Raw genomic sequence first — 17,236 nt, 5'->3', positions numbered from 1 at the left:
GCAGCAAACACTGCTGAGGACTCTGTTTCATTTAATGTAGTAATAATAAGCACTCCACAGGCAATATTTCAGCAATCAAGAATGCTTTTCAGTCTTTTCTATCTATAAGTGTTTGGCTAAATGACAAAATCGGGGGGGAAATAAAAGGGGTAAAAAATGAGTCAGACTTATTGCCTTAATGTAACCTTCCTGGCCGAAAGTGTATTATTTGGCAAAGTGGATTACCTCAGACTAAAGCAGAGAAAGGCCTCCATTGTGCATGGCTCTGGTGTGAAACCTACACTCTTTGGCGTGCACGTTCTTCCCTCAGTGCTGTGATCCAGCCCATCTGATCAGCAGGCTTCAAAGTCAGCCTTGCAAGATGTGTGGCACGTTTCAGTTCGAAGCTCTTTCATTCAGTCTGTTTGTGCATTATGCCAAGTTACTTTGAAGTATTTTGCAGTGAAAACCTTCCTTCCTGCGCAGAAGCTGCTCTCAGCTTCTTCCTGCGATGCAGTGTGGTGGTACTTCAGCCTGCAAGGGTTAAAATGGGGGGAAATGGGTCATTATTTTTCCTTTTACATGAGAGCTCGGTGTCTGGAGCCCTTGCCAGGACTGTGCGAGCCCTAAGAGCAAAGCCTGCCTCCTTCCCAGCCCTGAAAGCTTGAGGCCCAGCAATAACCTTGGGTAGCAGCCACCCAGTCGTCTGCTGGGGTGGAAGGACCAGGACGGTCACACAGGGGCTGCCTGCGTTTCATCAAATGACAGCTCCGTAAAATATATTTGCCTTGCAGCAAGGGCTTGAACCAGTCTCTGGGGTGCTTTTTCCCCAGTCCAGCAAACGATGAATTTATTGTATCTGTTTGAGATTGAAGGGGAAAGCAACGCAAGCTTGGGTAAAGCATGCATGGTCATCATCAGTCATTTGAGTAAAAGGGGTGTATCTTATGTGTTTTATGCTTCTCTCATTTTTTCCTATGTATTCAAAGAACAGAATGATCCTGTTTTTTCAGGGACCTTCAGTGGAGAATTTGGTTACCAGAAGCTGTCTTGCTGATTCTTGGCTCAAAATAAGCGTAATGGGCTGGCAAAACTAACATGAACTTGTAAAATTTTTCAGTGTCTTTTTTTGAATTTGACAACAATAAAAAAGCTTAGGAGGATAAATATTGAGAGGCTGCACATGAATAAACGTGCTATTTCTCACTCGTTTCTGCTCATCCGAGTTAAGTATTAGAATAGCATGGAGGATGAAAGCTGTAGGTTAAATAAGTTCAGTCCAATTTCCCATAAGCCAATATCCCACCTGAGCAAGCATTATTTGCTGCTCTAGATGGTTTCTTCTACAGAGAAATCAAGTCTGAATGGATGGGTCTGGAGACTGTGCAACCTTCTCACCCGCTTGGAGAAGGTCTTCCCAGGTCAGGGGTATGACCGGCAGTGGAGAAGCTCTGTGGAAAGCTGGGGTTTGCCACTGTTTCCACTCTATTTGTTCTGCGGATAAATAAATTGAGGGCTGGAGTCTTCACGGCTGTCAGTGTGCCACCTTTGAATGTCTTCTCTTAGAGAAACAGGAAAGTCAACCACATGTTTAAATTGGTCCTAATTGTTACAGGAAGGTTTCTGAATGGTTCCAAGACCATCTTTTTCCACTGAGCTTGTATTACAAAATATTTCTGGAATTAGATGAAGCAAGAAAAGATGATTTTTTTTTCTCTCGCAACTTATACTTGTTGTTGAGATGACTTTGGGACAAATATGTCCCTGTCCTGTATGTCGAACTGGCTTCCTTTCTCTGTGAACTGTGACCTGCTCAAGCACTAGGCTTTAAATTGGGGATGGCAGACCTCGGTTTAGCATGGTGGTATTTGTAACTTCTAGCATTTTGTATCCCGCTTTCCCACAGGATCTCCTGCCCTTACTGGCACTGGAACCATTGCTGTCACGGTGGATGATGTCAATGACAATATCCCCACATTCGCCTTTAACATGTATTCTGCCACTGTTCCGGAGGATGCACCTACGGGGACAGATATTTTGCTCGTAAACTCCTCAGATGCTGATGCTTCTACAAATGCTGTTATTAGGTAGGTCATTTGCTGTTGCTTTATGTAATAATGCCTCATATCTTGCCTGAAGATTTTTTATCTCCAGTGCCCATCACTAACATGCACTAGAGCTGTAAGACACAAAAGGACAGCTGTGTAAGTGCAGTTAAATTCTTTCAGCAAATCTGGGTTTTTTGTCGTTTAAAGGCCTTTAGAGTTGTGTCAAGAACAAGTTGAGTTGAAGTACTGTTTTAGTTTTTTACTAAATGAAAAGCAAACTAGAATTTAACTTACACATGAGTGTAATTATTAATAAGGGAGATTTATATTTCTCAATAACTGTAGAGGTAGATAAATGAAAAGAATAAAAAACAAAGAAACTCTGAAACTCCAGATCCTGTCATAAGTCGATTGAACACTTCAACTTACAGTCTGTACATGTGGATTCTCTTCATAAAGAAATATGATATAGACTGTGAATGTTCTTTGTTACTGACTATCATCAGCTTGTGTAGCCTTTGGAAAGGCTTTTCCCTTCTATTTAACATAGCTTTTAGAATTGAGGCCTTGCAATGAAGGATGTAGTTTATGTATATAATACAAATCTTGTGAAGTGTATTCCTGAAGAAGCTAGAAACAACTGTTCTTGGAGACTGACTGACTTCTTAAATACTAATCAAAGGAGCTTTTGGAAAAGGCTTGGTGGGAGAGAGGAAGGTGCAGTTTTCAAACATCATCAATGAATTTGCTACAAAAGATAACTTTGCACCAGAGTCAAATATATATATATATGGAGGGTTTTTTTACAATTATGTTCAAATGAAATGAGTTACTGCAATAAAAGTACAGAATGTACTTTGCAGTTTTAGACATCTTTAAACTTTAATTTTTAAGCCAGACAAATTTAGAAATTAGTGTCAATTTTTGCATAAGAATGTCGAAACTGGTAGATAGTGTTATTCTTGTGATAGCATACATATGTTTGAGGAAGTCTTCAGTAGCTTAATTTGGATCTAAAATGGTTTTTCAAATATAACTGTACTTTAGATGACTGCTTATGCATACTTGGATGCTCTTATAATAAACTAGCTGAGCAGGTAAAATATCACCCAACATACTAATATGTATGTTATGGGAGACACTGCAGACCACTGAACACTCAACAGAAACAGTTACCTGCCTTTGCAGCTGCTTTCACATCTTTTCATGTAGTAAGCAATTTTCTCTTGAAGCCATCGTGTTCCCTGGGTAAGTCTATGGTCAATTAATGTCTTCACTTTAGAGCCCCATTTATAGAATTAAAATTACACAAGGCAAGAAGTGAAGTTTTTCCCATCTGGAAAACCAGTAATAAAGTTAGAATTTGGCATTTTTTCCATTAAATGCCAAATGATTTCTACAGCTCAGATGATGCAACTAAAGTGGACACTGGGCTAAACACTGGCCATTCCCAGTTCTACAGACAAGAGTAATGAAGATGCTAAGTAGCAGTGACAAGCTGAAGATTATCCACTGAGGACTGATTTATTGCTAATAGAATACAATGCAGTTTCATATTACTTTTTAATTGGATGGACATGTAGGTAATCCCGTCACGTCTAACTTTTGTGAGTGCAAACACCCGCAACTGTTCCCATACTTAAAAAATAGGATCTAAAAGTAGCTTCTTTATTCACTTTTGTTATTTCTCCTCAGTTTATTCTTAAAAGTGTATAAGAACATCACTGTGGCTGTATATTAAAAAAAAAAAAAAAAAAGCACACAAAACCCCCCCACAGAACTATGTTCTAGAAAAGCAAGTGTATATAAAACACTTTAACATTTTCTTTCTGGCTAGCTACAAGCCAAAAATAGGAACTTTATTTTTTGGCATCTTTAAATATTTGCAAAACATCCAAAATTACCATTTATTAAATTGTGGAACAATGTAGCTTTTAATTCTATTCACTCTCACTCTAAGAAACTATTTCTGGCAAGCTTCTTTAGAAAAAAAAAAATCCATACAAAGCATGAGTGATTGTAATGATTGCATCCCATAGCCAGAAATTATCAGGGCACTCTCGAATTTCTTTAGTGTGGTTGAATTGCTTTAATATCTCTGCCATTAGTCCTTGTCATTCACTCAGTACCTCATAGTAGAATAGTTGATAATTTTTTTCCTTCGTAAGTAGCTATTTTAAAATTGGTTTAATGTTTTGTTTTGTACTTTTTAGACTCAGGAGCATGCTTTGTTTTTCTTGGACAGATTTTGTCCAGATTCAGCATTTACAGTAATGCAAATCTTAAAGTATGACTGGTATTACAAAACTGTCAAAAGCCAGAGGGATGCGAACACATATGGTCTTGTCAGAGGTGCTGAGCAATAAAAACTCCTTCTCAGTCTTATTAGAGCCTGTTTAAAAAATATATATATTTGGTTTCCAAAGATGGTATGTAAAATCCTATGCTGAGATTTTCATGTAAAGTCAAAAATAGGCTGCGTTATGCAAAAAGTAGGTAATCCTGCAAAACTGTTATATATCCATATGTGCCAACTCTTTCTCTCTTATTTCTGGTGGTAATTTGTGAAGTCATTAAAGCAGACTGATGAGATTGTTAATGGCAATGCATGCTGGACCAGTATTATTGAAGATAGTATAGACAAGAAGGGTGAGCACAGACTAATCAGGAAGGCAGATTTTAAGCACATCAGTCAGATTATTTTCATGCTAGTTGTCATGTTTGCAGAACTTTGTGATGTTTTGGTTGGGTTTGTTTGTGGGTTTTTTGTGGTCTGTTTGGTTTGGTTTGGAATTTTTTTTTTTGTATCTATCCTGAGATACTGTCTGGAAACACACTTTTTCCAGTTGGTTTGCATAAAATTGTACTCAGATATGACTCAGAGTATCCAATGGCAAGCGTAATTTGTCTGTCTTTAAAGAAAAATACATCCATAGTGCCTTTCGAATATTAATGCTTGAGCCATTCTTTATATGTGGAAATACAGAAAAGAAAGTCCTTGTCTTCTGTGACACCTAACACAGGGTTAAAACATAGCAAATCACAGGAGAAATTTGCCAGTGCTGCTGGTATTTGGGACATTTAAGTGGTGCTTTAGGCTTTGTGCACATTCTTTCCACCCTAGACGCCATAGCTGGAGAATAATTACATCTGGTCATCATATTGTATCATAATTAAGCAATTAAAGCATGCTCTTGGCATCCTGTAGAGATTAATGACTGAATATGAGAAGTTGCCACAGCTTATTACACAGACTGGCTATCAAACTTCTAGGTAAAGCTTCTGGCCCATATTATTATTTCTGTCATAACCTGTTTTGATTTTAAAAATGTGAAAATACGAATATTACTCTCTCTCATAACACCAGTTTTCTTCTGATTCTTATAGACTCATATACTTTAAAAAAATGCTATGGTGCTGTACCAGGCTCCTCTGAAGAAGAAGTGCTAGTGGTTTTTGCAATGGTTGTGATATTGAATATGACAATTGTTCATTTTAGCCAGGTTTTTTTTTTCCTTTGTTTTGTAGAAAGCCCATTGTCTGAATTAATAGAAATTTAATATTAACTAGTTACCTTTAAAAATACAACCCAGTGCTCTGTATATCTTCAAGATTTATTCTGTGCAAACACAAGCTGGGTAAGCATTCAAAGCAAGAAGACATTCACTGTGCCAGTAAGCCAGAGGTAGCCCATAGAATGAACTGCAGCAAGCACACAGTCATTTCTTATCAAATCAAATGCATATGCACACACAAGCGCATGGACGTACACACATACCAACACACTAGTCAAGTATTATCTTCTGTTGCAAATTAAGTCTCTATCAATGTAGTTCTGTGGTTGCTGATTTACTATGATATATTATGAATTACTATGAATTGTCATTGAAATCTTGAACTTGAATAGCAAACCTTAACTCAGTATCAGGAATAAATATGAATTATAAATCCTCATAATATTTTGTAAAGTAGTAATCCTTTTATTTCAGAAAATAATAATATTCAGTTAAGAACATGTCAGCCTTTTGGAATAACACTTAATGCATTAGCCAGGGGAAATCAGTACTAGAGGATGCCTGTATTAGACCACTTACAATTTTAAGAGTATGTCTGACTGTATCTCCAAACATATAAAGGCTCAGTCTGCTCCTCATTTATTAAAAATCTATCTTTGTTAAGCAGCTACATTTAGAAATCTCCAGAAATGTCATGTATGACATGTCTCGAAATACGGAGAGAAAAAAGTTAAGACAGATGGACTGTCAGAAGAAAATCTGTGTGTTGATATCCATCAGCGTGGTGATCTGAAGAGTGTAGAGAATTGCTATTATCTTAAGGCAGCAGGCTGCCTTATGAAATACTAATCAAGTTTTTCTTCCCTGTTTGTTTGGTTTTGTTTGTTTGTTTGGAATTTTTTGTTTTGTTTTCATTTTGGGGTGTTTTTTTTTTCTTTTCCAAACAGCTATAAGCTTACTGGTGGCGATTCGCAATTCACAATCAACCCATCAACAGGACAAATTATCACCAGTGCTCTACTCGATCGAGAGTCAAGGGAGAACTACACTTTGGTGGTGGTCGCGAGTGATGGGGGCTTCCCCAGGGCTCTCTCCAGTTCCACCAGCGTGCTCGTCGCTGTCGCCGATGTGAATGACAACCCACCCAAATTTCAACATCATCCCTATGTCACCCATGTCCCATCACCTACCGCTTCAGGTAACCTGATCAGTGACAGTGTGTGGGATACTTCACATTGCATAAGCACCTTACAAAATGCAAAGCTGTGCCGAGAGAAATGTTTCTGAGATGTTCCTCAGCAGCTGCTTTCCAGGTTGAATTATCTTTGTGTTGCATGGCAATGAATAATGGCAAGGCTCAATATATCACCTGAAATTTAGCAATTTTATTTTAGTTTGTTCCTTCCATCCAAATCCAACTATTTTCCTGCAGCGATGTGAAGAACACACAGTATAAATGAGAAGCCAGCTTCTGATTTGAAAGACCAAGCAAGTGATGAAATTATTTGGCCAGTGTTAGGAAGGCAACAGCCCCTTTTTGCTCTGAAAGTTTCCTACCACATGTAGATGTTCTCTTGCCACCCCAAGCAATTCTTAAAGAGGATTTTGTCAACCTCTTCCAAAAAGGCCCTGTCTATATAAAATGTTAGTTATGTTGTCTTTCCTTGAGCCAAATGGTAAAGTAAAATAAAAGTAAAGCCAAGCAGCAACCTTTCTTTTGTGGCAACTGCACCCAAATTAAAGTGACTTCACTCAATATAGGAATTAGTTTCTGATTCAGTTTATGTTTAAACAAGCCTAATAAACAATACATTAGAAGTGGGTAAGTGTAAAACACTAATATTTTCTATTTGCAGAACTAGCATTGGAAGGGGGAAGGATAACATATGTATTTGCATGGGACTGGGGACAATGTTCTGAAAGATGCTCCTATTCTGAGGGTTTTTTTCTAAGTTTTAAAATGGACTAATGCTGGAACCTCTACTATATCAAAGCAGTAAATGGCTTTTAAAATATGATCACTATATTACCACAGATTTACCAAACTGCAGTCAGAGTGGTTGGCTGTGAAGTCAGTGACACTGGGCATTTTCACATGCATACGCATACATGGATGTGCGATGCCAACAGAGAGGATTCCAAGACAAACGCTTTACAAAACAAATTTCCCTTTAGCCGAAAAAAAAAAAAAAAAAAAAAAAAAAGGCTTATTTCCAGGTCTTGGGGTTTTCTTTCTAAATTTTAAACAATTGCAAATACTTCTTCTTTTTATGGAAGAATGAATTTGTTTACATTTCTCCCCTGTTTCCAGAACAGCATTATGAAAGTATATTATTATTGCATTGGTGAATCTTTGTGTATTCTAACTAGGGCACAGTGCCTTTGTAACGTTCTTTTCTGGGTGTTTTGTTTGTTTTTTTTTTTTTTAATGTGTTTATGAGAAGTACGTGTAGGTTTAACTGATGTTTTCTGGCAATATCTTTTGGGAAGTTTTTTGTATGAAACCTGTTATAAGTAGAAACATATAGAAAGCCTAAGCTATGTTTACTCTGTTTTTAAATTAGCAAAAGCCTAGAGGTCCGTGCACTTTTCTTTTTACTTGCAACTTCCCCAGTTGATAGTTCGCTTTCATTTCAAAGGAAATGTTAATATCTTTTCACGTTATTTTGACAATGGTGTTACTAGCAGGCATGGTATCCATTAAAAACAAAAAAACAACCAAAGCTTTCCTGCAGTCTAATGTAGACTCTGAAGTAGCTTTTCCAAAAAAAGAAAAGAATAAACCCTCAAAACTTCTTCAAGGCTTTTGCTTTTATTCCAATCGCAGGATATCTAGCGTACACTCTTAAAGAAAAAGCTTGATTTCCTTGTTATTTTTTAATCAAGACTAAAAGAGAGAATTAGTATTATTAATATAATCTGGTTAACTGAAGCAAAAATCTATATTTTTTTGTTCTGCTTCTCACAAGGACTTGAATACTGTTCTTGTCTAAATATTTCTCCCTCTGGATTACAAATCATTGCACATGACAAATAGTGACATGAAGTGTGGTTTTCAGGGGACACTGTCAAAGTTGTCCCTGACTGTAAATGATTTTGCCTTAAGAGGTTGAAAACAACATGATTTTTATACAGAAGTGGTATTTTCTATATTTCAGCACCAGTAAAACATCAACAGAGCGTTCTACAAATTGGTTGGACAGTGTCAAATTTGAAAGATGTGTTGTGTGTTAGATCTGTAAACTCCAGTGCAAAATAACACCCTGGATTCTCCTTGCAAATAGGCAAATATAGGTGTTAATGCAAATGGTGCCTGTATAGTTGAGCTCATTGTGAAGCCTAAATTCAAAAGACCTGAAACATAATATATTCATGTTATTGCATTACTGTGCAATAGTTCTATATTTCTGTGATTTTACTGCTCAGTGGGCCAGCATGCTTTTAAAAATGCAGTCTTGTTAGTTACTCTCTTCAGAATGCTCTTACAAAATCAGAAGCAAGAGGGTATTGGAGACAAAGGAGCAGCAGGGAAATGAGGGAAGGTGGGTCTGTAGAGTTAATGTCCTTGGGTGCTGCCTGTTCACTTACATAATCTTAATAGTCATTGAATTCCAGGTTTGTTTTCATTTGGTTTGGTTTGTTTTTTTTTACCTGGATACAAAAAGTATTAGTAATTTAAAAAATAAAAATAAGATCTTACTAGATTTCTGGCTCTCATAATGAGAATGTTCCAGAATTGGGATGCTGGGCTTGCAGATAATTGCAGGTCCATTTTCCAGTGCAGATGCACATGCAGTCCCTGACATCTGTACATGTGTTTCTCTGAATGCAGTGACCTAGTTTTCAAACCCGCTTTTTCTCGCCATGTGCCTGTTTTGCAGGCTCACAAACTCACCTGCCCCTTGTTGAACTTCTCGTGTGAAAAAAGCAGTTTATTTTCAGAGCAGTGTATGGAAGAGCATACAGCTCCAGGATGAATAGCAGGAAGGGGAGACACTCACAAGTGATTCCAAGTGAAAAGCTGGCATCACGTTGCCCACCATGGGTGCATGCATTAAAGAACTGCCCTGTCTCTGTTTCCCTTTTAGGCTCATTTGTGTTTGCAGTGACCGTCACCGATGCGGATGCTGGCTCCAACGCCGAGCTCCATTATTCCATCATGGGGAAAAACTCTGAGAAATTCCACATTGATCCAGCAAGGGGGGCGATCCTGGCTGCAAACCCGCTGGCAGGAGAGTCTGAAGTCACCATTTCTGTCCATGTGAGAGATGGCGGCAAGTACCCCAAGACAGATTCTACAACCGTCACCGTGAGGTTTGTGAACAAAGCAGAATTTCCTCGTGTTCAGGCTGATCAGGAGACCTTCACATTTCCTGAAAACCAAGCAGTTGGTACGCTTGTCACCACCATTTCTGGGTCTTCAGCCAGGGGAGGCTCCTTGTCTTACTACATCGCCAGTGGTAACCTGGGCAACACTTTCCTGGTTGACCAGGTGACAGGACAGCTTTCTGTTGGGCGGGCATTGGATTTCGAAGCCATACAGAAATACGTGGTTTGGATTGAGGCCAGAGATACGGGCTTTCCTCCCTTTTCCTCATATAAGAAGTTGGAAGTAATGGTGATAGATGTCAATGATAATGCACCAGAGTTTGAGCAAGATCCCTTTATTGCAGAAGTAGCGGAGAACCTGTCCCCACGGAAGATACTGACGGTGGCTGCTGTCGACAGGGACAGTGGTCTAAATGGACAGCTGAATTATGAAATAATTGAGGGCAATATGGAAAATAGTTTCAGTATCAATCGAGCCACTGGTGAGATCCGAAGTGTCAGGCCCTTGGACAGGGAGAAATTGTCTCAATACACGCTAACAATAAAAGCTTCAGATAAAGGCACCCCTCTCCAGAGCACAACCGTCAAAGTTATTATTAATATTTTGGATGAAAATGACAATGCTCCGAGGTTTTCACAGATATTCAGTGCTTCTGTGCCTGAAAATGCACCTCTAGGTTTTACGGTAACCCGAGTCACGACATCAGATGAAGACATTGGTGTGAATGCGGTCAGCAGGTACTCCATAAGGGATACGAGTCTCCCATTTACCATAAATCCCAGCACAGGGGACATCACCATCAGCAGACCGCTAAACAGAGAGGACACAGATCGCTACAGAATCAGGGTCTCTGCACATGACTCTGGGTGGACAGTGAGCACAGATGTCACCATATTTGTTATGGACGTCAATGACAATGCCCCACGATTTACAAAGCCGTCCTACTACCTGGAGTGTCCTGAGCTTCCTGGAGTTGGGCTGAAGGTCACCCAGGTTTCAGCAACTGATCCCGATGAAGGGTCAAATGGCCAAGTCTTCTACTTCATAAAATCCCAGTCTGAATTCTTCCGAATTAATGCAACGACAGGGGAAATTTTCAACAAGCAGTATTTAAGGTACCAAAACTCCAGCGGTTCAAGCAATGTCAACATTAATAGGCACAGCTTCATTGTTACTTCTTCTGACCGAGGCAGTCCTCCGTTAATGAGCGAGACAACCGTCACTATTAACATAGTAGACAGCAATGACAATGCACCGCTATTCCTTGCTCCTAAATATTTTACTCCTGTCACTAAAAACGTGAGGGTTGGCACAAACTTAATTAAAGTTACTGCAGTGGATGACAAAGACTTTGGCTTGAATTCTGAAGTGGAGTATTTTGTCTCTGATGAAAGCAAAACTAATAAATTCAGATTGGACAGGAGTACAGGCTGGATTTCTGTGTCATCTTCACTAATGGGTGATTTGAACAAAAACTTTCTCTTTAAAGTGAAAGCAAAGGATAAAGGTAATCCTCCACTCTCATCTGAGGTAGCTGTTGAAATAGTTGTGACAGAGGAAAATTACCATACACCTGAATTTTCACAAAGCCGTATGAGCATTACAATCCCGGAGAGTCACTCTGTTGGATCAGTCATCAGGACGCTTTCAGCTCAGGACAGAGATGCCGCTATGAACGGATTAATCAGATATAATATTTCCTCTGGAAATGAGGAGGGCATCTTTGCTATTAATACAACTACCGGTACACTGACACTAGCAAAACCACTTGATTTTGAGTTGTGCCAAAAGCATGAGCTAGTTGTTACTGCCACGGATGGAGGATGGGTGTCCAGGACAGGCTCCTGCAGGGTCACTGTTAATGTAATTGATGTGAATGATAATTCTCCAGCATTCAGCCCTGAGGACTACTTTCCCAATGTGTTAGAAAATGCCCCCAGTGGGACAACTGTTATTCGTTTAAATGCCACGGATGCTGACTCTGGACCTAACGCTGTGATTGCATATGCTATTCAGTCCTCAGATAGTGACCTCTTTGTCATTGACCCCAATACTGGAACAATCACCACCCAGGGATTTTTAGATTATGAAACAAAGCAAAGTTACCATTTAATGGTAAAGGCTTTTAATATTCCAGATGAAGAGAGGTGCAGCTTTGCTAGTGTCAACATCCAGTTAGAGGGGACAAATGAATATGTGCCCCGTTTCGTGTCCAAGCTTTATTATTTTGAGGTTTCTGAGGCAGCCTCCAAAGGTACTGTTGTAGGTGAAGTTTTTGCTAGTGATCGTGATATGGGAACTGATGGAGAAGTCCACTACCTTACCTTTGGCAACAGCAGAAAGAAAGGCTTCCAGATAGATGAGAAAAGTGGCCAGATCTACGTTTCAGGACCTCTTGACAGAGAAAAAGAAGAACGAATCTCTTTGAAGGTCCTCGCAAAAAATTTTGGCAGTATTCGTGGTGCAGATATAGATGAAGTAACTGTTAATATCACTATACTGGATGCCAACGATCCTCCTGTTTTTACTTTAGGGACCTACAATATAAGAATCAGCGAGGGTGTTCCTCCAGGCACCCATGTCACATTTGTGAGTGCCTTTGATTCAGATTCTGTACCTAGCTGGAGCAGGTTTTCCTATTTCATTGGGTCTGGCAACAACAACAGTGCCTTTTCCATCAACCCGCAGACAGGACAGGTGACAGTCACTGCAGAGCTGGACCGAGAAACACTGCCTGTGTACAACCTGTCTGTGCTGGCCATTGATTCTGGAACACCATCTGCTACAGGAAGTGCCTCTTTATTGGTAACTTTGGAAGATATCAATGACAACGGCCCAACATTGTCCACCAGCCAAGGAGAAGTCATGGAGAATAACCGTGCAGGAACACTTGTGATGACACTTCAATCGTCAGATCCTGATCTCCCACCAAACCAAGGTCCCTTTACATATTATTTGCTCAGCACTGGCCCTGCAACCAGCTACTTCAGCCTTAGCACCACTGGTGTTCTGACAACAACAAGAGAGATTGACAGAGAGCAAATCAGCAATTTCTACCTGTCAGTGATTACGAGAGACTCTGGCGTTCCTCAGATGTCTTCCACAGGAACTGTACTGATCAAGGTAATAGACCAAAATGACAACCCATCTCAGCCCAGAACAGTAGAAATCTTTGTTCACTATTACGGCAACCTCTTCCCAGGTGGAATTTTGGGCAATGTAAAGCCACAGGATCCAGATGTGCTAGACAGCTTCCAGTGCTCCCTCACCTCAGGAGTTACCAGCCTCTTCAGTATTCCCGGGGGCACCTGTGATCTGCACTCGCAGGCAAGGTCCACAGATGGCACATTTGACCTGGCCGTCCTCAGCAATGATGGGTTACATGGTGCTGTCACCAGCAGTGTCCGGATTTTCTTCATGGGTTTCGGTAACGCCACCATTGACAACAGCATCCTCCTCCGCCTGAGTGCCCACAGCGTGCAGGATTTCCTAACAAATCACTATCTCCACTTCTTGCGCATTGCCAGCTCCCAGCTGATGGGGCTGGGCACCGCCGTGCAGCTCTATGGGCTGTATGAGGAGAGCAACCACACCTTCTTGATGGCGGCCGTCAAACGTGGCAACAACCAGTATGTGAATCCCAGTGGTGTGGCCACCTTCTTCGAGAGCATCAAAGACATCCTCTTCCGCCAGAGCGGCGTGCGGATTGAGGCTGTGGACCACGACTGGTGCCTGCAGAGCCCCTGCCAGAACGGAGGGAGCTGCCTGAGGAGGCTGGCGGTGAGCCCTGCTCTGAAGAGCCATGAGAGCGTCCCTGTCATCATTGTGGCCAACGAGCCCCTTCGGCCCTTCGTGTGCAGGTGCTTGCCAGGGTACGAGGGGACTCTGTGCGAGACCGACATCAATGAATGCCTGCCTTCCCCCTGCCACAATGATGGGACTTGTCACAATTTGGTGGGGGGCTTCTCCTGCAGTTGCCCGGAGGGCTTCGCTGGCATGGCCTGCGAGAGGGACGTCAACGAGTGCCTTTCCAACCCCTGCAAAAATGGTGCCGCCTGCCAGAACTTCCCCGGAAGCTTCAACTGCGTTTGTAAAACGGGGTTTACAGGTACGCTTTTACTTCTTTATATCTTACAGTCAAGAAGAGATGGAAGGAGGACAGAAACATACATTTTTATCTCAAGATACATTCTAGCTGCTATTATTTGAATATGAGCGTCCCCAATAGGTGAAGAGGTCATGAAAACTGAGGTATTTGTAGTTATGAAAAGTGAGAGGACCAGGTGCCCACAGTGCTATTTCATTTTATCTCTGTCCTCAGCAAATCTCGCTTACCTGACTTGCATTAAAACAGAAGGATTTTACAAGAACTATTTTAATTTATTAAATATGTAGAAAGCATTTCCAATGCTTAAGTTTGATCTTTCTGTTATTGTTATGCATGTTGTGGTAGCATGTCAAGCCTGCTAGGAGTGTGCCAAGCAAGAAAATTGACCTCTGCCCCAAATTATTTAGTCTTACAAGACAGAAAACTGATGAAAGATATAGGAAAAAAACAGAATTCAGGCAAAATGACCCAGCATGTCTGTTCTATATATTGTCCCTTCGTAATTTTTTTTTTTCATAAAAACAGAAATGGCTGCTGCATTCCTACCTCTTCTGAGTAGTTTTTCTCTAATATTTATTACACATTTGAATGCAGCAGGATTTTATCCCTAGAAAAGCAGGCTGAAGTTTGCACTAATCAGGGGAAGGCTCTATTCTCTGTTGTCTTGAAGGAAGATAATGAATTTTATTTGCAGTCTTCAAAGGGTACAGTGATTAGCAAATTAAATTTCTGGCTGCTTCTGAAAAGGTTCTGGGTGTTTTCAGTCATTCTAAGAGAAATATCTACAGATTTAGATCACAAATTCTCTTAAGCCACTTCAGCCATTGTAATACATAGTGTTAGAGGCTGGATGAAAATACAGAGATGTCCACTGAAGAAAAAGAAAACTACTTGGTTATTGTGACTAATTATACCATCAAACCTGTGGCCCACTGAATTTCTCTACTTGAAATTGTTCTAGCATGACTATTTTCCAGCCTGCAACTTCCTTTGTTATTCAGACTGACATTTGGGAAAGCAGCCCTCCTCCAAAGAGCTTGCAAGTTTGAATTTTGTATACACACTTGTTTTGATCAGACAGAATCTGTGTCTGCTTGGGTCTTTTTCCACCTGTGGTTCCCGTGCACATGAGAAATTTGCTCATTTACTGGGCTTTACATCAGGAGCAGTAATACTTTTCTTGTTATCATGGGATATGAGGAGCATTCAAGAAAAAAATAATTTTTTGAAACTTTTAAAATAATTCAAACAAATCCACCAAAGTATCTGTAGAAAATATGCTTTAGAAAAATGTCACTTTAAAAGCTGTGTGTGTCAGAAAGCAGTATGGTTGTACACTGTGGTAGGATTCCCCTCGCTGAACTTAAGACGTCTGTAGCGTAGGTGGCCAGGGGTGTGGGATCAAACAGGAGTTGATCAGGGGATTAGCTCCCAGTCTTTAATTATAATTTCTGAATGACAGATTCTCAAAACAAAAACAGAAATAGGGATTTGCCATTGGATGGTGGTGCAGGGTTACATCTATCCTGTCTTACCGCTGCTGTGAAGCACCACAGTTATAAAACGTGTGTACCACAGCAGTGCCTCAGACTTTTTGTGCACAGCCTTTGAATAAAATGCAAATTTTGGCTCAAACTTTCTACCATTTATTCATTGTGTCTGTAGAAAATGGACCCAAATGAAAATGATAATTTACGATTCCATTTTATTTAGGTTCAGACATTCAGACGTTCCTGCCGTGCTTAGAGCACCCTAAGTGAACAACAGCAGAAGAAATTAAAACATTGTCTAGCTCAGTATGACATTTAAGGAAGGTCTGAACAATTTTAACCATTGCTAAAGCCTCTTTTTACAGACATCATAAAGAGTCTAACCAGAGGAGATAAGGCAAGGCTTTCATTACCTCTTCTAAAGAGTATTTCTGTATCTCAGATGCCCCAGGGAAGCCCAGGTCGGCACAGCCATGGTCATTATGATGTGAGTGTTCGGGCTTGCCACCACTGCCACCAAAAGTCCTTAGAAACCAGTGGGTTTCTAAGGACTAAGGCGGTCAGGGGGTTGACTGGTTTTGGTTTTGTTTTCTTTCTTAAACTAGGTTGGTACAGGAGATGCCACATACTTAATTGCAAAGGAGGAGGTTAATTCCAAAATAAAAGCTTAACTACTTCATTTAAAGTGCAGCTACATCAGTTGATACATACTCAGTGTGAAAGGCCTGTTGATATACAGGACACTGATGTGATCTTTTGTGTGAACCTCGCCAGTGTTCTACTGAGCCTCAGGTCAGGAGCAATTATTCTTAATTGACAAGCAGTTCTAATTAAGCAAACTATCCAGGATTTTATTTCATGTTGTATTAGTGCATCAACTTATATTGCCAGGAGCATGGCATAATAATTCTAGGGCACCTATCCCCTGTAACTCTTTAGGTCATTAGCACCAGGATTAAATGGGCATATGTTTGCTGTTGCAACCAAGCAAAACACTTCATTAACTGTAGCAGCATACTGTAATATATGCTTCTAGCCTATAATTTGAAACATTAAAGAAATGTTCAGCTGATATTTTTCTGGTATTAAAGCTCATATCTTAATGTTCAACCCTTATGTCAACTAAAAATAAAGCCCCACATGTGACAAACTCAAAAAAAAGAAGGTTTTAACTAGGAAAATGTGGTGAGAGACTCTTACAGTTTGAAGTGTTGGATTTCTTTCATGCCATGAATTAAATGTGGCATCTGAAATGAGATTTCTTAAACTCCTTGTCAACACAAATAATTTTAGAATAGACTACCACTGAGGCAGACATTTCTGTTTGGGCGTCAGATCTTTTTAAATCAGTTGGTCATTGCAGAATCAAGAATTATTTAAGTGTCTGGAGATTAATTGGTCAAGATAGAAAACAAATGGCACCGAAGTATGTAATTAAATAGCAAAATTTCTTCAGAGTTGAATGTCAGTAGAGCTTATTAGATAAGATCACAATTAATATTCAGTATATTTAGACATTTTATGTCTGCAAAAGCATATTTGAAATTCTGCAAATTTAGTATTCAATACGTTCTGCAAACAAATGTCAGAATACAGATTGTTTGAGAATGCTTGACATAGAGACTATTATGTCGTTATTATACTGCCAACAGAAAGAGAACACAGCTGCTTGGGTGTCTAAACCTGATTCATACATGATTAAAGATAGCCATAGTGAATGTAAAAATAAAGTGTGTAACTTTTTCTTTATTAATATAACACTTGAG

The 17,236-nt window shown here is 39.9% G+C and overlaps 1 protein-coding gene across 1 annotated transcript in view; it reads left to right on the top strand.

Moving 5' to 3' along the window:
* FAT4 (FAT atypical cadherin 4) overlaps positions 1-17,236 on the top strand; it is a 154,393-nt gene that overhangs the window by 109,629 nt on the left and 27,528 nt on the right. The window contains exons 7-9 of the mRNA XM_065836057.2: positions 1,886-2,066; positions 6,490-6,740; positions 9,631-13,980. Coding sequence (XP_065692129.2) covers positions 1,886-2,066; positions 6,490-6,740; positions 9,631-13,980 — 4,782 coding nt within the window. The remainder of the gene's footprint in view (positions 1-1,885; positions 2,067-6,489; positions 6,741-9,630; positions 13,981-17,236) is intronic.

Source organism: Patagioenas fasciata, chromosome 4, assembly GCF_037038585.1.
Source record: "Patagioenas fasciata isolate bPatFas1 chromosome 4, bPatFas1.hap1, whole genome shotgun sequence".
In the NCBI taxonomy this organism is placed as follows: Eukaryota; Metazoa; Chordata; class Aves; order Columbiformes; family Columbidae; genus Patagioenas; species Patagioenas fasciata.
This window is presented reverse-complemented; position numbering and strand designations above follow the sequence as displayed.